This window comes from Rosa rugosa, chromosome 4, assembly GCF_958449725.1.
Source record: "Rosa rugosa chromosome 4, drRosRugo1.1, whole genome shotgun sequence".
In the NCBI taxonomy this organism is placed as follows: domain Eukaryota; kingdom Viridiplantae; phylum Streptophyta; class Magnoliopsida; order Rosales; family Rosaceae; genus Rosa; species Rosa rugosa.
Window position 1 is genome coordinate 16185816 of NC_084823.1, and position 22236 is coordinate 16208051.

A 22236-nucleotide genomic window follows, 5' to 3' on the forward strand; every position below is an offset into this window, starting at 1 on the left:
TCGGCTGGGACTTATCATCCGAGGTGGAGTCAGGTGAATGGTCAAGGTGGCAGCCCGAAGGTGCAATAGGTGGAGTCAGCTCAGGAAAATTCCTAGCAGGTAGAGCGGGTCGAAGACTCAAGGAAATCCTCATCGATGGTGTACTCGATAGGTGGAGTGATTCGCGTGCTAGGGGGAGCAAGGTGGACTCGGGAAAAATCCTATTCAAAAGTGGAGCTGCAAGGGACCATGATATGACTCAAGGGGATGATGGCTGGTGAGGTTGTATGCCATGGCAAGTTCTAGTGCTTCACAATTCAAGGTGGTGTAGATTGATGGAAGAGAAATTGCACTCTTGGGTAAGAAGAGTGGACGACATCCTATTCAACAAGGCCTTACTAAATCGTTGATGGGAAAGGATGTAAAGCAAAGGAAGATTTAAACTGCCAGAGGATTTTATTAGACGCAGCAGGTCTAAATCCCGGGGCAGAGGAATGGGCAAGTAGTGCTGCAATTTCAAGGAGCAAGGACACATAAAGCCGGATTGTCTGAGGTCAAAACAGAAGGATGATAAGGGCTCATGTTGCTCCAAGGCTGGTGCAGCAAAATGTCTTAGTAATCTTGGAGAATTTCTCACACCCCAAAGGTTATGACACTTTTTCTCAAAGTTGAGCCAGTTACACTCCAAGGGCTGTAGGTGTCAACAGCAGGGGGAGTTGTGTTTACGTGGCTGAATGGTTCTGATGTAGGGAGAAAAGTGTGGAAGTATGTTCCGTCTGATAGGAAAAACTCAGACCTCGAAGGTTGAAGGGAAACGGTGTGCACAAGGATGCAGGTACCTGAAACGGGTCTCGTTTGTGAGTATAGCAGAGACTCCAGTTACAAGTTTCCAGGTTTCAGACGATGGTGAGAAGGTAAATCCTACTGGGGAAGGGGTGAAGTCGAGGTCCCTCTTCGGAGCCAACTAGTGATTGTTGTCTCGGTGCAATTACACATGATATTGGTCGATTGAATCAGGGGGAGTTAGAACCACGTGCAACTGATCCGGGTGATGTGTAATTAGTGGAAGAATAAGGCCAATGGATTGCTTGTGGGTATAACAAGCAGTGTCTCGGATTGAGATGGGCTTCAGAGGGTTGAAGTGATAGTGTGCTTGTAGGTATAACAAGTTGTGTCTCGGATCGAGATGACTTCAGGGATTGAAGTAGTGGTGCGGAGCTCTCCACCAAAGTCGGGAGGGGGAGATTGTTGGGTTTGGTGCCTATCCCTCCTTGGTGGAGATATTTTGCATGGCATGAATGCATGGTATTAATTGTTTGTGCATTCAAGGTGACAACTTATGCATGGAAAATTGGTGCATGGCCAAGTGCATGCATTGGGTATAAATGCATGGTCAAGTTGATGCATTGGGAATAAATGCATGGTTAAATTCATGTATTGACCTTTTAGTCTTCCTAGGGAGTTAATGTGGGAGATGAGTGGTTGATTCATGAATGAGCATTGATGAAGTGAGTCTAGAGACTTCTATCAATGGTATAAATAGATGAAGCTTGTGTGGAGGCAAGTAGGGAGAGGTTAAGGAGCAACTCCAAGGGTCTTCAAGATGTAGAAGATAGGGGGAGTTGTGTTCAAGGGCGTGTATAGTTCTTGGGGTAGAGTGATCTTCTAGGTTGAGAGAGGGTGTACAAGGGGTATCCTTTTGGATACAAGGGCTCGGGTTGGATATAAACTTGAGTGCTCGAGTTGTGCATAAACTTGAGTGGTGTATCTTGTACTTGTGTAATTCTCTCATAGTGAAGATGAAAACTCTCCGAGGATGTAGGCATGGATTTTGGCCGAACCTCGTTAAAACTTGTTGTCTTCTTTGCTTGGTTGTTTCTTCTTTCCATCTCTACTACTAGTACTTGCATGGCGGGGGATTAATTTCCCAACAACGGGGGATTAATTTCCCTAACATGACTAACCAACCTTCTTCTATCCTGCAATTTGAAATCTCTTGGGATTCCAGTAACCACATCCGCAAAAGAATTTTTCATCTCTTAGAATTAATCACGATATCTATAGAAAAGTTCCTCTTGTTCAGGCCAAATTGTCTATTTGAAATTATGAATTGCATAAGAAGAGACAGAAAAGACTTGTTGGGATATGATATACCTCACACATATAACCAAAGTTTATGTGGTGGTAATTGTTATTCAATTCATGCATAAGCCATGTGACCTACACCTAGAGGTTGCTTTATGTTATCATATCAGAGTAACTTGCGTATTTTTCTCAGGCACAGCAATACTAATTTTTTCTAGCCGTACTCACTTAGAGTTGGAAGACTTCTCAGATGGTCTACCTCAAGATACCGGATATATTCAAAGGGGAAATTTGGCATCTTCTAGAAGCTAAAACAACCGGAGTTTCTGGATCCAATACAGAAGTTGAATGGAGAGCTACTGGCCTAGACATGGAATTCATAAGCTTTTTGCTCAAGTCTTCAACTGTTAATGAAATGATCGACTTGGTAATTGTTAGAGAAAAACAAATGATCCAATCCAATAATAACATGGTTGCTATCAATATTGCCCATAATCTAGAACATGTTAGCGTGAGTCATGGGATTGGTATCCCATTTATCGTGGTAACTGTGGATTGATTAAGATTGTGTAATCAAGGAGAGAATATTTATGTAATTAAGGAGAAAATATCACGTTGTAATTATTGTAATTAGTTTCCTAGTAGAACTCTGTAACTTCTGTATATATACTCCAATTCGGGAGATGAGAAATATATGAGTATCAGAAAATTCCCAATCTCTTTGTTCTGTTTGACTTGGTATCAGAGCAGAGATCCGACTGGACTTTGTTCGTTTGTTTCCGCTGCAAATTTGTCTTTGTATACTCTTTAAGAGTTTGTCCTTTGTCTTCGTCCTCTGTTCCTTCTGCCCTAAAAACCCTAAAAGTTTGCAACACCTTGCCGTCAAGTTTGTACTCTTTGAAAAAGTTTGTCTTTGTCATCTGTAGCAGCTCTGCCGTCCTATTTTGATCCATCAAAATCTGTTTGTTCTTGAAGCTTTGGTTGCTGTTTGAAGAAGAAGACTGGGAGATTTGACCAACAAGGCAGCCATGAAGAACCTTCACACCGAAATCTCTAGTTTGACAGTTCAGGCCAAGTCTGGTGGATCGAGTCAATGCCCCAAATTGCTGAGAATCAACTCCAACAACTCTGGGTCGAAAGGTGGCAACAATAATCAAAGAAGCAAGGCGGAAATTTAGTTGGTGCAAGAACCTGATTTCTATGGTGTGGATGGTTAGGACCATACTAAGGGTAATGTTCCTCTAATTGAGGAATATCGAGGTAAAATTGGTATTTCTTTGAATATTTCTGACTTTACTGGTAGTGATACATGGATAATTGATTCTGGTGCGTCTGACCATATGACCTATGATAAGTCTTTGTTTACCGCTTTGTCTTCCCCATCTATAACACATGTCTCAAATACAAATGGTAAGTCCTTTCCAGTTTTAGGTGTTGGGTCAGTCCAAGTTACGCTTCTATTATTCTCTATAATGTCCTCTATTTACCCTCTCTATCTCATCACCTCTTATCTGTGTCTGAGTTAAACTCACAAAACAAGTGTTCTGTAACCTTCTATCCAATGTATGTTGTCTTTCAGGATCTGTGCACTCGGGCGACAATTGGCAAGGGAGACCTGAGGGGGAGACTGTTTCACTTGGATTGCATGTACGCAGGACAGACACAAGCACTGCAAGGTCCAGTTGCCTTGACATTGAGTTCTGATCGGTTTGATGAGTTATGGTTGTGGCATCGGCGTTTGGGTCATCCGTCTTTTGGTGTCATGAAGAAGTTCATGCCCTCTTTGTTTTTGGGAGTAAGTAATTGTAGCTTACATTGTGAGACTTGTACCTTAGCTAAGAGTCATCGGTCTAGTTATTCTCCGAGTTTTCATTCTAGTACTATGCCTTTTGAGTTAATTCATTCAGACTTGTGGGGACCTTCCAAACATCCAACCCTTTCAGGAATGCATTACTTTGTTTTGTTTATTGATGATTTTACGAGATTAACTTGGGTTGTTCTGCTTAAGTCAAAAGATGCGGTTTTCTTCGCCTTCACAGCATTCCATAATCTTGTTCGTACCCAATATGATGCTAACATTAAAATTTTCCGATCTGATAATGGGGGGGAATTTGTTAACCATTCGTTTCATGATTATTTCCAATCTCATGGGATCGTTCACCAAACCACTTGTCCTCAAACACTAGAACAAAATGGGGTTTCTGAGCGGAAAAATCGTCATATTTTGGATATGGGTCGTGCCCTTCTTCTTAGTGCCAATATGCCTAAATATCTCTGGGGGGAGGCGGTGCTATGTGCTTCCCATCTTATTAACCGTCTCCCATCTTCTTCTCTTCAAGGTCGTATTCCATTTGAGGTTTTGTCTAGTCATGTCTCCATTCCATCTCTCAATACCCTTCATGCCCGTGTCTTTGGTTGTGTAGCTTATGTCCATCATTATAAGAACCAATGTTCCAAGTTAGATGCTCGGGCCCTTAAGAGTGTCTTTGTCAGGTATGGGTCTCATCAGAAAGGGTACAAGTGTTATCATCCTCCTTCCCAACGGTTTTATGTCACCATGGATGTTACTTTCAGTGAGGACACATGTTATTTCTCGCCTACTGCGGCTCCTAGTCAGGGGGAGAAAAGTGTTTTCTTCGAAGAGCAGTACAAGGAAGTGACCGACACAAGCCTTGAAATCACAAATTTGTCTGAGGGCCATTCCGTTGAACCACTGCAGCAGCCAAGTCCAGAAGCTCTTGATGCAGCTCTCGACCCTTCGTGTCCGACACCTCCAGTTCCTTCAGAAGCTTTGTTTGATCCGTCGACTGGGTCTGTTCGACAGGTAGAAAAAGACTTCGATCCGTCGAAGGGGGAGCATCAACCCGTCAACAATACATTGCCTGAAGTGACTGAAGACATTAGTTTGAAGAATGTGCATGCTACTTCAGCTACTCCAGTCTCTCCCTCTCCATCATTGGTCTCTCCTGTTCAGTCTTCGCCTGAGGTATGTAGTGGTTCCCTTTTGTCCAATAATCCTCCTTTGTCTAGCAGTTTGTCTAATAATCTTCCTTTGTCTAGTAATTTGTCTAATAATCCTCCTTTGTCTAGTAGTGTTGTTCCTTTAGATGGAACTACACAGGTTCAAATTAAAGTCTTGCCAGATCGATCAGCCCGTGGTTAGCCCCCAAAGAAGTATGAACCGATTTTGAGTGCTAAGGTTAAGTATCTTGTAGCCAATTATGTGTCGACCCATAGGTTGTCTAAACCATATGTAGCCTTTGTGAAGCAATTATCTTCTGTGTCTCTTCCTAGTAAAGTGCAGGATGCAATGAAGGATGAGAAGTGGGTAAAGGCGATGGTCGTGGAGATGGATGCACTTGAGAAGAACTGTACATGGGAGTTGGTACCATTGCCTCCAGGAAAATAGACTGTTGGGTGCAGATGGGTGTATACTGTGAAGCACAATTCAGATGGGTCGGTGGATAGATATAAGGCAAGGTTAGTGGCAAAGGGTTATACTCAAAAGTATGGAGTGGACTATGATGAGACTTTCGCGCCAGTGGCAAAGATCAATACAATCCAGGTACTTCTGTCTCTAGCAGCTAATCTTGATTGGCCTCTACAACAGTTTGATGTGAAGAATGCTTTCTTACATGGAGATTTGAATGAAGAAGTATACATGGACTTGCCTCCGGGATATGGTACTTCCACAGGAGATAAGGTGGTGTGTAGACTAAGGAAGTCGCTATATGGTTTGAAGCAGTCTCCAAGAGCTTGGTTTGGTCGGTTCACAACATTTATGAGGAGAATTGGATATAGGCAGAGTAACTCAGATCACACCTTATTCCTTAAGCATCAGAAGGGTAAGGTTACAGCCTTGATTATTTATGTTGATGACATGATGGTGACAGGTAATAATTCAGAGGAGATTAAGAAGTTGCAGAGTCAGTTGTCCACAGAATTTGAGATGAAAGACTTGGGAAATTTGAAGTATTTCTTAGGGATTGAAGTTGCTCGAGGGAAGGATTGTATTATGTTGAGTCAGAGAAAGTATGTCCTCGATTTGTTAGCAGAGACTGGCATGCTTGATTGTAAGCCAGCTGATACTCTTATTGAGCAGAATCATTGGTTAGCAGAATATCCGGATCAGGTACCCACAAATAAGGCAAGGTATCAAAGGTTAGTTGGGAGATTGATTTATTTGTCACGCACTAAACCAGATTTGGCTTATGCAGTTAGTGTTGTGAGTCAATTTATGCATAATCCTAGTGAAGCTCATATGAATGCTGTAATTCGAATCTTGAGCTACTTAAAGTCTGCTCCAGGTAGAGGGTTGGTGTTCTCCAAGCATAGACACTTGGATGTTTGTGGGTATACAGATGCAGACTGAGCAGGTTGTATTACTGATCGAAGGTCTACTTCAGGCTACTTTACGTTTGTGGGTGGTAATTTGGTTACTTAGAAAAGCAAGAAGCAAAAGGTGGTAGCCTGTTCCAGTGCTGAAGCTGAGTATAGAGGAATGGCTCGTGGAGTTTGTGAGATGTTGTGGTTGAGGAACTTGATGAGAGATTTGGGGTTCAAACAGAAGAAGGCGATGCCTCTATATTGTGATAATAAAGCTGCTGTTGAAATTGCTCATAATCCGATTCAGCATGACAGAACGAAGCATGTGGAGGTTGATAGACATTTCATTAAGGAAAAGTTGGATGGTCAAATTATTTCATTTCCTTTTGTACCTACTGAAGAGCAGTTGGCAGACATTCTTACAAAGGCAATATCTAGCAAGACATTTTATGACTCACTTGACAAGTTGGGCATCCGTGATCTGTATGCTCCAACTTGAGGGGGAGTGTTAGCGTGAGTCATGGGATTGCTATCCCATTTATCGTGGTAACTGTGGATTGATTAAGATTGTGTAATCAAGGAGAGAATATTTATGTAATTAAGGAGAAAATATCACGTTGTAATTATTGTAATTAGTTTCCTAGTAGAACTCTGTAACTTCTGTATATATACTCCAATTTGGGAGATGAGAAATATATGAGTATCAGAAAATTCCCAATCTCTTTGTTCTGTTTCACTGATCAAACACAATATTATTGATACTGACAAATATTTCATCAAGGGAGAAGTTCAATGAAAGGATTGAACTTATCCATGGAATAGTTGACAGATGGATGCATTTATCAAGGGTCTGTGTAGTTGGTGTTTTCCTTCTAATATAAATATAAATATAAATCAAGTTGGAACCAACTTAGGAGGTGGAACTAGAATTTGATATTGGTGTGCCTAACTATACTTGGGGCATTTTTATCATCTCCAAATACTCGAAAATTTAAATATGTGAGGTGGAGTGGAAGACAATCTTCCTTCTGTATTCGTCATTAAATTATGTGCTTAAATGCCTGAATAGAATTGCAGATGTGGTTTCCTAAGAATGAGATCAAGAAGGCCCTTTATTTGGTAAATGTAAAGACACTGAAAGTAGAGTGTAGCATATTTGGACTTAAACAACCTGAATATCAAACCAATAATATGACTTAATTGAGAGGGCGTTAGTTCCTGATGGTTTGGGTTCATGATCATGGTATCTCCAGGGCTTGAATTCTCGTGAAAGCTGAAAAATACAGTACAATAGTTATAAGGAAGACCAGCCATTCTTACTTATCAAACACATATAGCCTTATTAATCAAATCAACCTCTATATATCCAGAAATCAAGGACTCACACTTCACTTTGGCATTTCGATAAAACAACTTGCGTGCACTTTAGGATTCGCCATACTTTACGATAAAATTTAGAAGATTCATCAGCAAAAGCAGATAGGGCTTAAAAGAGAAGGATTTCCATGGATTTAAGACCAAGTTTCCAATAGGAGTACGTACTGGACCCGAAGAGGGGGCTCTATTTCTAGGGCAACATGTTTCTTCATCATTGCAGTTATGAAATTTTTTCCCTGTAATTTGTAGAAAACATTAAATCGAGTACGTAGACACGTAGAATGCTTAAATCGGAGTTCATATGAGCAGGTTATGGTCTAAAAATGACTGGTTACTGTTTAGGGAAAGCGACTAGTAAATAGGTGGATTAGTTGGTAAATGCTAGAAAAGAAAGAAAAATTACTGGGGAAATTCAGAAATTCTCCCAACAACTGACATGTTTTCCCTTCGACCCGACCCTGTGACCCAACGGGTTATCCGCCGTTCGGCCACTAATCACCACACCGTTGGTGCCATTTAAACCGCCTCTATTTCCTCTTGAGATCCTTGGTGGTGGTTTTGGTCGATTTTGTGTTCGTGGTGCCGTATGGATTTTGACCATTTTGACTGCGCCACCACTTGGGTTTAGAAGCCCTCCACTTCGCGGTCTCAATGCCATCAGTTTTGCTCTCCAATTCAGACGAACACCGTCAGAATCAAGCTTGGAATCTTCGGACTGCCGAGACTATGGAGGTAATTTCCGGCTCTCTCACTTACAATTGGGCTTTAGTGTAGTTAGCAATGTTGATGTGCTTGTTGTTTTGAATGTTTTGGCATAGGTCTCGACCTTGATTTGGGGTTGAGAGAGTAGCGAGTAGCCGAGTAGGGTCGCGTTCCGCCTTATCTCGTTGTGATTTTTGACTCGTTCAACAAAGCTCAGTGATATATGACTCGTTCAACAAAGCTCAGTGATTTGAATATGTTAGTGTAAATTGTTCGTCAAAATCCGATCGTTTGGGGATCAAATGAAATTCTGTAGTTTCGAGTTTTCAGGTTTATTTCATTATTCAAATTTGATTTTTGGTCCTTTTGTAAATGGTTACGAATTGTCATTTTGGTCGAGGATGACGAGTAGAGCCCTCGCTCAAGGAGGTTTTTGACAAACGGTGCCTAGCCGTTTCACAGTGAGTGGAATTTTGTTTTTAGATTTGTTATGCATGCAAATTCTATTTTTCGAACATAATTATAGTTCTCATACTTTAAATATGAGTTTCGTTTTCGATGAGCATGATTTAAAATCCTCTCTTTTAATGTCAGAATATCTTTTAATTTTGATGTTGTGAGAATTATGGTTTTTGATTTATTGTTGGGATTTTTGTTCTTGCTATATTTTTAGTTGAAGTTGAGCGTTTCAAGAATTTGATCATTGTTGAGATTTACTAAGAAAATTCAGAGTTATGGATATTTTATTTGGAGGTTATGATGTTTAGAGCATGGATATGTCACTTGGTCGGCAATACCCTTCGAGTAACATTTTCAATCAGCAGTACCCTATAGAAGTCCATATGACATAAGATGACTGGTTGGTAGTACCTACCAAAATATATTTCTACATGGAGTGTCGGTCCCAGCCTCCGATACAGTTACCATGCTTACAAGCTCTTACCATCAACAATACCCTCCGATGCATCATCTAGTCGACAGTACTCTTCAGATGTCATGAGGTGACTAGTCTTGGTGTGATTTATTGTAACGCCCCAAACTGCAACTCATCAATTTGAGCAGGTCACAGTGCCGTGTGTCTCTTAGACATAAACCGAATGTTCAATTTACATCCCAAAAACCCGCAAGGCATTTTTATTAAATAACAATCCGTAAAATGCGTAGCGGAAATGTCGAAATACTTTTGAGGTGAAAACTCTTTAAATCATTCACTTCAAATTTTTGTTCGTGTAAAACTCGAGTCCAAAATAAGTCGAGAAATAATCGACTTAATCCAACTATCAAATTAGAAAGAATGACTGACCAACAAGTTTCGAGATATCATTCAATAATTGAGAGATTGAATTGACCTTTAGAACTTTCTTCTGCAGAGACCATTTACCAAAGCTATTTCCGCACACCCTGCTCCATCTGTCAATCCCGTCACTAGTGCACAATACCTGCATCCACACTGCTGTAGGGGTGAGCTTTTTTCCTCGTTGCTCATTGGGATATCATCTCGACTAGGTTTGAAAACAATAGAGTATTGCTTTATGGCCACAGTATAAAAACACACTTAAACTATATATTTCATTTAAAGAATGACAAACTTTCTAATACTTTTTAACTTGAAAACTGATGCATGATGCTTAAATAAATACAGCGCCAAATCTAAGTATTACCTGATGGTCGGTCCCATAGACCCACTACACGACCTTATCTCAAATTAATTTATAACCAAGTAAGCGTAGCGAGAACGTCCACTACCTAGCTACACATATGGAATCGGGTCGTCAATGCGATTGCGCACCGTCCGACTAGTGCAGCTAACCCTCCGGAGGTTAAGGGGATCGAACCCAAGGAAGTCTGTGCCACCTTTCGCTCTCAAGCCATCACATCTCCACGGTTTGGTTAGTACACATTGCATTTTAACATAACCAAACCACATAAACTTAACATGCATCATTTTATAAAAAGCATAGTATAATAAAACCTTAAATCGAGGAGAGTCTCGAATCCCCTGAATTCCGATGTTCTTCTTCACGTACTTCAAGAGTCACGAACTTTCCGTTCCTCAGGTATCTGGAGTCCTAATTTCCAACATAAGTAATATTAATAACTTTCCTTAAGAAATAAAGACTCAATTTCGTCGATATACTGTCCAACCAGTTTTCCTAGTTTGACCAGGATTTGACCAACTTTGACCAACATTTGACCAATCACAACTAGTTCAATAATTGTTCCAAATCACCGAATATTCACTTGCAATTTGAATATCATGCAATATTTATGACTTTTCTTTCACCTCCCAATTTCGTTAATGTATAACTTCCAATTTACTTAATAATCGCATCGCATAGTAATTCCGTCAAATTACTATGGACACCCATATTACAACTTAAATCATTTCTTAGCATCCCTACGATTCACACTTTGAATATTGACAACAGATTCACCAACTGATCCACAATTTCTTCCTTTTTCAATACAAAGACAATTTGATAAAATCAAACACATAACCAGGAGATCAAATCCCTGCAACTATATAACCAGTTCTAATTTCAACAACCTTCCACAACAAGAATCAAATTCTAATCGAAATCCAACCTTAACAAGTCCAATCACCCTTTCAAAGCCAAACTTAATTCTTGCTTTACTGCCAAAAATAACATCCCACATTGATTGAGTTTCAAGTTTAGTTCCACAATTACCTCAGCCGAGTAATGACAGCGTGCCTAAAACCCACACAGTAATAGAGCTCCGGAGTCTGCACGAGTCACAGAGCAATTCTGACAACATAAAGCCCAAGGTTGACCAGCAGGGCGGATTAAGCTCAACCAGGAACCAATTCACGCTCTAGGATATACCTGGCATTTAAACTCGTAACCCGTAAACCCGCACGCAAAAAGCCCGCATGAACCCGCCTGTTTATTAATCCGTGCTGAGAAAAGCCCGCACTCCAAAAATCCGCAAATTAATGGGCCGTGCATGCTAAACCCGTTAACTCCAAAAAAAAAAAAAAAACAAAACCTACAGCAGCCTCCGCCCTTTTCTTTTCCCTCACCCAAAACCCAATTCTCTCTCTCTCTCTCACAGAGAGGTTTTGCTTCCTCTCTCCAAAGGTCTTCGCTTTCTCCCTCCATTTTTTTCCTTCTGGGTCTTAATCTCACAAATTCTCATGCTTTCTATTAATCTCAATGTGGATGTTCATCACAGTTTGATGTTTCCATGTTTACGTTGTCTTTTTGGGTGTAGTGGAGTAAAGGCTGACACTTTAATGTGAACGAAAAGAAATCTGCTTACGGGTCTGCGGGTTCCAATGGGTTTGAAAAGAAAAAAAATTCTATTCACGGGTCATAATGGGTTCCAACGGGTAATCCGCAAACCCACCGGGTTTAGACCGTGAAACCCGTTAAGCTAACGGGTTCTTACCGTGTCGGCCCGTTAAGAACCCGACTCGTTAAAAACTAACACGGTACCCGCACTATACCCGCACGTTGCCAGGCCTACTCTAGGATGAGAACCACCGTCGAAATTGAACGAGGAAGCCCAATAATGTCGCCGTGAACAGTAACCTCGGTGAAGGCCGATAACACCCAAATGAGCAACTCAATCAAAACTCAATCGAGTCCAAAAACAAGTTATACCAGTGTGTAGAGAATGAATAGGAGAAGGATTTCCTCACCTCAAATGTTGCCAGTAATAGCCGGAGTCGCCGGAAAAAGTCGGAATCCGTCAAAGACCCAAATTTTTCGAGCTTCCATTCTCTCTCCCCGATCCATGCATGGACAATCCGGGATCAGAGGCGCAACCACGACGAGGAGAAGCGTCGAACGTGACCGGTGCGCCGCCGTGCCTTCGCCGGAAAGAGGAGAAACAACAGGGTCGTCGTCGCGGGTAGTCGGGTCGTCAAAGAGGATCGTGCGTTCTGAAACCTTCTCGAGAATTCTAGGTCGTCGGATACGATATGCCTCTATTTATAACCCAATTTGATTTTAATCCAACGGCCCAGATCAAGCGGTGGTTAATCCAATGGCCTAGATCTCATTAGGACAATTTCATTTTATTTAAATGAATTTCCATATTTCCCAAACTTCGGAAGTTCATAATATAGAGTTCAGGTGTCCGAAATTTCCCCGAAAATTACAACGAACTCGTCGTGTCTTGTACTTTTATCACACTCTTAAATCAAGGATTTCGCCTTATGAAAAAAAAATTCTGAAAAATAATCTCGAGCACCTTTATTTATTACCGAGATCGTAAAAGTTATTCCGAACGATCTCACCTAAGCTCGATAAATTTTTCCAGGGCTCACATTTATTCTCTAGTTTATATGTTTTGGTATCAACTCGTTTATTTCATTTCAATGCCATCTTTGGTTTGATTCATGTTTTTAGAAATAGAGAAATTTTGGAAATCATTAAATTATTTTATTTTGTCCACTCATGCTAAATTTTACAAATATTCTTTCTTGGGTCTTTTTGTTTTACTTTCCCCAGTCTGCAGATTAGTTGAGGTCAGATGTACCAAAAGTTCGAGGCATAGTGTTCACTACTCCAAAGTTTGTCAGTAGGTTACTTGTTATTCCAGCTTGTCTATTTCAGTTACTTGTCTAGAATGCTTTGATTACCATTTGGTCATTTCTGCAGGATATTTGTTACCTCTTAATTTTGGGAGACTGAGATTCTATTGTACTATTTGATGTGGGAATTGTTATTTTGTGAAAACTCTTGATGTTGCATTTCAGTATTTTGGAAATGTTGGTACTTTTTACTTTTACAGGTTTTGTGTAGTCTGCCTTATTTTGTTAAATTTTTGGTAGCATTTCTCCTAAAGGTGAGCGGCCCATAAGATCACCTCCGATTTCTAGGTGAATATCGGGATGGGTCCTTTCAATTACCTAGAAAAGAAAGGGCAAAAAAATAACCTATTCAGACCACCCCAAATTTTGTTTTCATGATTTTCCCTAAAAATTAATAATAATAAAAATTGTAAGGAAAAAAAAACACAAAAGATATATAAACTACACATAGATCCATCAAATTACTCCGAATAAATAATTACAAGGTTTTTGTGGAGAGAAATTTTATTCACACATACCAAATTACTTTATGCACACCCCCATTTTAAAAAAAAAAATTTAATACATTTTTACCCCTTTTGATAAAGATGAACAAAACGAAAACTATAAAAAACCAAAAACAAAATGAAGAAAAATGAAAACTTTGACTTAGAACTGGAGATGATTAGGACAACCAAGATCCTACATTCAATAAGAAGACAACTAATGAACTGGAGATGATTAGGACAACCAAGATCCTACATTCAATAAGAAGACAACTAATAATTTATCCATGCACTCAACAAACTTCTCATACTCTATTCAAGTTTTTTTCATGGATTTGATTGGTTGAAGTAACAAATTCAAATATGAATATTAAGCTTTTGATTTTCTCTAAATATTTAGAACTCCAAGTGGTCTACGGTCTGCAAACTTTCGGGTGATTTCAACTTTCTATGGTACAATTGAAAATCTTGGAGGTTAATTGAATGCGAAATTAATATAAAAAAATAATAATAATAATAAAATCTTCTCTCACTTTGTCTCCATTGATTGTTTGCTAAGTTTCATTTGCTTGCCAATTTCATTCGATTTGATTTCACTTGGAGGATGATGTATGGGTCATAGAGGTGAGACCGTGAGAAATAGGGTGCAAGATTGAGGAGCAGCTTGCTTGGGTTCGATTTGGTAGAAGGAAGAAGATGATGGATTTAAGGAGTGTGTATTAAGTAAAATAAAGATGGCATAAGAGGAAGTTTGAGGAAAAAATTTGGACAAAAAAATTTAAGAGGTGTGTATTAAGTATATAGGGGTGGTGTGTATATAATTTCTCTTTTGTGAACTCTTGGCACATGCTCCAATAATAATGTTGCAATACAATCGGATGGAAGAAAAAATGCATCATCGCTCGATGATAGAATGATTAATTTTAATAAAACAAGAAACATAAATAATCGATCGATACCGAATAGATAGATGTTGGTTTTTTTTTTTTTTTGTATTAGTATACCAAAGTGAGTAAGTGGAAGTACAAACCGCTAATTTTTATGGGCCAATATTCCCACTAGAAACAAAGGGTATTAAACGTTGAAAGTAGTTTTTGCATCAATGTACCTTTGTATCAAACTAGTATATCTCTATTTGGATTTGTCCACGGTACATTACTGTATCGATACATCAAGTATAATTATTTGATTCACAGGTAGACATGTTCCATGCATTCGTAGGGTTATTTGAGATTGTACTTTACCTCTGTAACGAATTAGTCTACCTCTGTATCGAAGTAAGTTTACTTGATCTATTGATACTCTAATCCACTATTTTTTTGTTTGCATGTTATATCAAGCGTTCTATTAGTTGGTAAACCCCTTTTTTTTTTCTTTTTCTTTTTTTTAACAAAAGATGGTCAATGGCCCAAGGCTTTCAAATCCTCTGTCCTCAATATCTTATCTCCTTCCCTATCCCTCCATTACTATGCTTACATCTGTCATTCTGCTCCAACTAAGCTAACAACCCTTTAACTTTGTTAATTCTACATAAATCTATAATTTCTAAAAATAGGCTCAATGACCTAAGGCTTTCAAATCCTCTGTCCTCAATATCCTATCTTCTTCCCTATCACTCCATTAATATGCTGACATCTGTCATTCTGTTCCAACTAAGCTGACAACCCTCTAACTTTGTTAACTCTACATAAATCTATAATTTCAACAATAAAAATCTAATAAAAAAATAAAAAGAAGAAGAAGCATGATGAAAGACTTCTTCCCAGCTCAAAAACACAGAGCCATACTCGTTGAGAAAACAAAATTAGGACGATTATGGCTTTGGATTCGATTCAATCTGCTCATTGTTATAGTTTTGACCTTCTTTTGGATTCAACTATTTATGAGGTGAGTCGATTTTCTATTTTGTTCTATATTGGTGATTTTGGTTGTGTTTGGATTCAGTTATATGAGAGACATCAAAGAAGATAGAAAATCGGAGACAGAAGATTTCCTCCCATGACCCAAAAATGTTAGAAAGGAAAGATCCCACATTAAAAAAGTGACAAAAAATAATATAATTTATAAGTGGGTGACTCACACCAAGTTGTACAAAGGCCTTTTGTGTTAAAACCAAACATCTATTGGGTGGTTAAATTGGGTTGGTATCAGTACAATGGTGAGTCACGGGCCACGCTTGTCACAGTTTAACATGGTATAAGAGCGGGTCCCTCTTCAATCACGTCTCCAATTGTCATGGGCCCAATTTGCGTTTCTTAAATTGATCATCGGAAAGATTCTGATTGGATTCTATGTGGGTCTTGGATTGTTACGCGATTGACCAAGTCTCCAAGGGTTTAGGTGTGGTGTGGAGGTTTCTTTCCCCATTTATTCTTCCATCTGGCTGCACCAGGGTATGATCTGTCGTTGGGGATGGGATCGACGTTGGGTGGATCCACGATGCGGCGATGGGACAGGCGGCGGTGCTACCACAAGTAGGTGGAGGGATGGAGAGGGGCGGTGTTTGGGCAGGTTTCCTCTCGGGTATGGATCCCCGATCTGGATTATGGTTGCGTGGGGATGGGATCGTGGAGTTGGATGGTATCTTCCTGTGGTGGTCCGACGGCGGTGACAGAGCGGCGGTGGTGGAGACCCGACGTCGATGGCATAGTGGTGGGCGTGGTGGTGCAGGCGAGATCTTGGGCTGGGCGTGAAAAATGGAGGCCAACTGCATTTGTTCTCTGGCCTCGGGCTTTGTTGCTTGGGCTAGATGGAGTTTGGGTCTGGGCCTGTGTTTGGGCTCAAGTCCCAAAATGTTTTAATTTTATGTTTTATTGTGATAGGAGCATAATTATGCGATATTAATAGCGTTAATCTCTATACTTTCTTTGTTAGTTTAGTGTATTTTCTCGTTATTTACGTTGTTTATTTGTTTTATAGGTATTTGGGAGCAAAGAAGGAGAAAAGAAGTAAAAGAGGGATTGAAAAGCAAAATCAGGAAATCTTCCTGTGCAGATCAGTTAACTTCGACAGAGCACTGAGACCATCTCAGAACGATCCAGAGGATGATCTTTATATTCATGGATAGCCTCGGATGTCTAGTTTCCGAATCTTTTTACGGCTCATCAATATCATTTTTCTAGAAGAAGTTATGGTCGATTTAGTATAAGAAGGTCAGGCTGCGCGTGAATCTGAGGTTGGACGAGAATTTATGTTTCGAGGCCCAAATCACACCGAGAAGCCCGAGGACGAGTTTGTGCTTCATATTTCAGCTTAATATAGACAAATGGCATGACGTGAATGGTTGGAATGAGTCATCAAGTTCAAGAGCCAATAGGAAAACTCCACCGAAGCACGTGAACCCTAATTCTTTTAGGTTTTGGATTTCCTAATAACCTCTAAGCATATAAAAGGAGATCAATCTGCAGTAGCTCTCTCTCTCTCTTTCTCCCCTTCTTTAGTTTGTTTTGTTTCTTTTATGTTTAACTAGTTTTTATTAGTTAGGGGGCTGCTTGAAGTCCCTAGACATGAACTACAAGATGATTTGACTTTTGATGTTATTTTCTTTTAATCCAAGATGAGACTTTTGTTTACTACTTTTCCATTGATGAATGCTTGCTTGTATGCTTTGAGTGCACGCTTAGTATGAATGTTAGGGTTCTACCGCTTTGATTGTTTGATGCCTGTGTCAATAGTTGGATTCCTCAAACCTTCTAGAGAAGCAATTGTTAGTTTTCACTATCAAGTAAACTAAGTCCTAGGTTTAGCAAGGCGCTAAGTTTATTGCGATGCCTAGTGATGTCTCAAACTCTTTTAGACCTTAATGATCTCTGCATGTTTAATCTAATAAGCGTACCTTTAGGTTGCATTGCTTGGGAATAGTCTAGGTGTAGAGCACTTCCTGCCTAGCGTACGAAGTAAGAAAGGGTAATAGGTTGTGTTCAAGCGTACCGAGCCAACCTGAGCATCTTCATCTAGATAATTGAATTAGGATTGAACAAATTATCTTGTGTGTGATTGTCCGGGGTGGATGCATCTTCCCTAACTATCTTCATCATATTGTTTTCAAACCATCTTAAAACCAGTTTTTGTTATTTTCAGATTCTGTACTCTATATTTTCGTATTTGTTTAGAATAGTAAATCGAATCCGAATAATACCAAATTTTGTGTGCAAGACGCCCTGTGTCTCTAGTATATCTCTGTAAATTTTCGTAATTTTCTGAGTAGTTTAGATTAGGTTTTTAATTAGGTTTTCGACTGCTGTTCGCTAGGAACAGTGGTCACTTTTGTGACATTGTTTTGAGTAGTTATAACCTTAGTCCTCTGCGGGAAAGAACCTTGTTTACCCTTGCTACAATTGACAATCTTAAGTGTGAATAAGGAAAATCAATAGCTTATAAATTTAGCTATCATATTGCATGTTAAATTAGGGTTTAGTTTGTTTTGTTTTGTTTTGTTTTTTAGCAATAAGTTACTATCAAGGTTTTGTTTTAAGTTTTAGCTGTTGGGTCAAGTGCACTGCAATTTTGGCATAGAAAATCTTCTATTCAGCAGTCTAGAGGTCGTTCCTGTTCTGGAGTTAGGTCAGCAGCGGTGGAGAAAATGTCTGGCGGTGGCATACTGGCATAGACAATCATCCTTGACCTTCTAGTGGGATTGTTCCTATCTGATCTCGAGTTGGAGGTGATGGCGATTTGGAGCATTTGTGGATTGACAGTGTTAACATTAAGGTGGCAATGGTCTTGGGTTTAATTTAGTCTCAGGTCTGACAGTCCAGCATTTCTTTTTGGTCGGGTTCGAAGTCACAATTAGTGTAGACTTGGTCGATCAAAGGCAAGTCAGGAGGACTCTGGGTGGCGAGTTAGTGTTGACAAAGTTGTGTGTCAAGGATTCACTGTGCCTGCGCATATTGTCTTTGCTTTTTAATTGTAGTGCAAGTTAAATCTATAGTTGAGTCGGGGTTTGTTTGGCTCCTTTAGTCAGTCATTTTGGAGTTCCAGTGTGAAGTCCAGTGACCATTTCTGTGTATGAGATGATGCCAAAACTCATTATAAATGAAGTTTCTTCTTGATAAAAAAAAAAAAAATCTCCAATGTGGAAATTGGACTATTAATTAATTGTTACGTGATTGACCAAGTCATCAATATGGGAATTGCATTATTAATTGATTGCAAGTGCAGACCTAGAGCTAGGTTACACGTGAAGAAAGATCCTACATTAGAAAAGTAAAAACAGATAATATAACTTATAAGTGGGTGACTTACACTCAATTGTACCGAAGTATTTTGTGTTAAAATCTAACACATACGAGTGGATAAGTTAGGACAATATCGATATAATAGTGCGCTATGAGCTCAACGCTAATCACTGTTTAACAAAAACAAAATGTCAAAAACTACACTAAAAAATCGTAATAATTTCATATTAGCCAAGTCACTTGTAATAAATTCTGTTTCCTTATTATTAATCGGTGATTATCTTTAATGATCTCCCCCGTCTCTTTCCTCCATTTTCAGAAGATAATGAAATCTAGTATGAGCTAAAAAGTGCTCCATAAATTCCATTATCATGGTGGGCCCAACTTGTCCCACGTAACTTACGTACCTGACGCAAATTCTGAAATTCTGACATATAAGATAAGACTATAACTAAACAAAGCGATACCAAAGTCCTCCATCCTCGAACCTTCAGAGTTGAGACATAGTAAAATGGCAGACACCATAGTCCTCTATGCAGCTCCAGGAATGGGGCACCTCATCTCCATGGTGGAGCTAGGCAAGCTGATCCTCAAGCACTACTCCCACAAATTCTCCGTCACCGTGCTCTACACCACCGGAAGCATTATCGACACACCCAGCATCCCCGCCTACATCGACCGCATCACCCAGTCCCATCCCTCCATTTCCTTCCTCCGCTTCCCACGCGCCGCTGCAGCTAACCACCGTGGCCAAACTTGGAGCCTGCCCGCCGTGTTGTTCGATTTCATACGTCAGAACGACCCCAACGTCCGCCGTGCGCTACAAGAACTCTCCAAAACGTTTCGAGTTCGGGCGTTTATCATCGACCTGTTCTGCGCCTCCGCGATGGCCATAACCAAGGAGCTCAACATCCCCACTTTCTATTTTTTCACTTCGGGTGCGGCGGCTCTCGGGGCTTTCTTGTATTTCCCGACGATCCATGGACGAGTGAACGAAAGTTTCAAGGATATGACCGACACTGTGTTTGAGTTTCCGGGATTGGGGGCTCCGTTGCGTGCTGTCCACATGCCTGAGCCGATGCTCGATCGGAATGATCCGGCTTATTTGGACATGGTCTACTTCTGCTCTCATCTTGCTCTATCAGATGGAATCATAGCCAACACTTTCGAAGAGCTCGAGACTCCAGCGGCGATTAAGGCCATTTCTGAAGGTCGATGTGTTCCTGATGCGCCCACTCCTCCTGTCTATTATATCGGACCTTTGATCGATGAAGAAAAGGCATCCGGCTCTGCACATTCGGAGGAGGAATGTCTGTTATGGCTCGATAAGCAGCCGAGTAGGAGCGTGGTGTATCTCTCTTTCGGAAGCATGGGATCATTCTCGGAAGCCCAAGTGAGAGAAATTGCCAGTGGGTTGGAGAGGAGCGGTCAGAGGTTCTTATGGGTGGTGAAAAAGCCACCTGTTGACAACACCAAACTGAGTCATGGCGTGGATGAGTTCAATTTGGAAGCTCTTTTGCCGCAAGGCTTCTTGGAGAGGACTAAAGACAGGGGCCTGGTGGTGAAGTCGTGGGCGCCGCAGGTGCTGGTGCTGAAGAAGGAAGCTGTGGGAGGGTTCGTGACTCACTGTGGGTGGAACTCGGTGCTAGAATCGGTGATAGCCGGGGTGCCAATGGTGGCGTGGCCGCTCTATGCAGAGCAGCATCTGAACAGGAGTGTTCTGGCGAATGACATGAAAATGGCTATTGATGTGGAGCAGAGAGAGGAAGATGGGTTCGTGACTGGGGATGAAGTGGAGAGAAGAGTTAGGGAGTTGATGGAGTCGGAAAAGGGAAGAGAGCTCAGAGAGAGGAGTTTGAAAATTGGAGAGATGGCTTTGGGTGCTCTGGGAGAGCTTGGTTCCTCCAGAAGAGCTCTGGCCAACTTTGTTAACGCCATTGAATGATTTGTCTCTCTCTCTAATTGTGTGTATGAAAAGGAATGTCAATGTGATTTTAGATTTTCTGTTTTTGAATATGTAATTCTAGATGATGAGCATGAATAGAAAGAATATGAATTGGTTGTGCAATACATAACATTTTAGGTTGCAAGTTCCGTTGCAAATGGTCGAATTTAGGATTAGTCATTGTGCCAAAACTGGCTGTTACTACATAAAGGTGGTAATAGTGATTGGATACATGGTGACTTTGTGAACCCCAGAGTTGGTTTACATATTGGTTGGAGCAATCCGGAGTCTGGTTCCAATTTTAGATGAAAAAAAGACATTGAAACCAAATAGATTGCTGGGAAAATTAAGTTTAGTTGGAACTGGGCGACGCCATCGGATGAGAATTTCAGTGGCAGTGATGATTCTGATGATGGGTATAAGCTTCCATCAGCAGTGAAAGGGATGCATCAAGTAGAGCTATCATGTAAGGCACAAACACAGCTAGTTTCAATTCAAGAGCAAAACAGAGCCTTCACAGTTTGCCACTATTTTCCATCAACAACTTTCCAACACTAGAGAGGAACCTCACCAACAATTCAAACTCTCAAAAGAAGTTTTTTTTTATTATTGAAACTGAACTTTATTAATTCAAATAATAATACATCAATTGGGGAACATCTGTTCTCTTGAGAGAACCCCCAGTACTAGCACTAATGGCTCACCAACAATTCAAACTCTCAAAAGAAGTTGGACTTGGCATTACTCAATAAAAATAAGCCATCTAATTTCTTTATATGTCGTGTTTTCAACCATAATTACAACTTACTATATGTTAATATTTAATGATAGAGCGACCATCTAATTTTGATGATTAAGGAACCGATCGAAGACTAATTGAAATTTTAAGTTTGACAAACTGACACATTGATGACTGAAACCAACATAATCAAAATAAAAAATTCTAAGAAAAGTTAGTTTTGTTCCGCCAAATCCTAATCTAAGATTTTAGAACTCAATCAAGAGAGTAGCCTAAACAAGGGAAACAAGCCCCAATATAATCTAGCTAAGGTGAGGGCCAGGTCTGGAGAGTGATAGGGATTGATTTACTTTCAGATAAACAAAGTAGAATCAAACACTGAAGATTTCTAAGGAAAGTTTATAGTTAGAGCGAGGATACAAGAAACTGAACAAATGCTAACAAAATTTACTCCTTGGCCTCAAACCACAGTGCTACAAATGTAATCCCGGATTCCCGGCCACTATTTTCTTCTCCCTTTTCTTTTAGGAACAGTGTCGGCTTTCACCAAGTAAAAGGTTAATTTAAAAAAAAAAAAAAAAACATGAACTCATTCAGTCGATCAATGAAAAACTGAAGCATCAATTTTGCGTGGAAGAGTGTTTGACTATCACCATTCTGGGACAACTTTTACGTCCCCGTTTTTCATTTGCTTCCATGAATTTTCAACCACAAACAATGCTGATCTACCATTTTTATTTAATGTTTCAGTACCTAATACATGCCATGGTTTAGTGGTATATATTGTTAGTGTGAGTCATCATTCCCTATTAGGAATAGACTACAAGGGAATATATTGTTGTAACTACTTACATTGTATA

At 40.0% G+C, this 22236-nt stretch overlaps 1 protein-coding gene and 1 long non-coding RNA gene across 2 annotated transcripts; both read left to right on the forward strand.

Moving 5' to 3' along the window:
• The first annotated feature begins 8063 nt into the window (after positions 1-8063).
• On the forward strand, positions 8064-8930 carry LOC133742012 (uncharacterized). The gene is made up of 2 exons (XR_009862319.1): positions 8064-8499; positions 8586-8930. It is a non-coding gene; the product is annotated as an uncharacterized LOC133742012 (long non-coding RNA).
• Positions 8931-19146: 10216 nt separating this feature from the next.
• Positions 19147-20782, forward strand: LOC133745767 (UDP-glycosyltransferase 88F3-like). Its single transcript, XM_062173886.1, has one exon. The coding sequence runs from the start codon at positions 19204-19206 to the stop codon at positions 20635-20637; it is 1434 nt and encodes a 477-aa protein (XP_062029870.1). The 5' UTR covers positions 19147-19203; the 3' UTR covers positions 20638-20782.
• The last annotated feature ends 1454 nt before the right edge of the window (positions 20783-22236 follow it).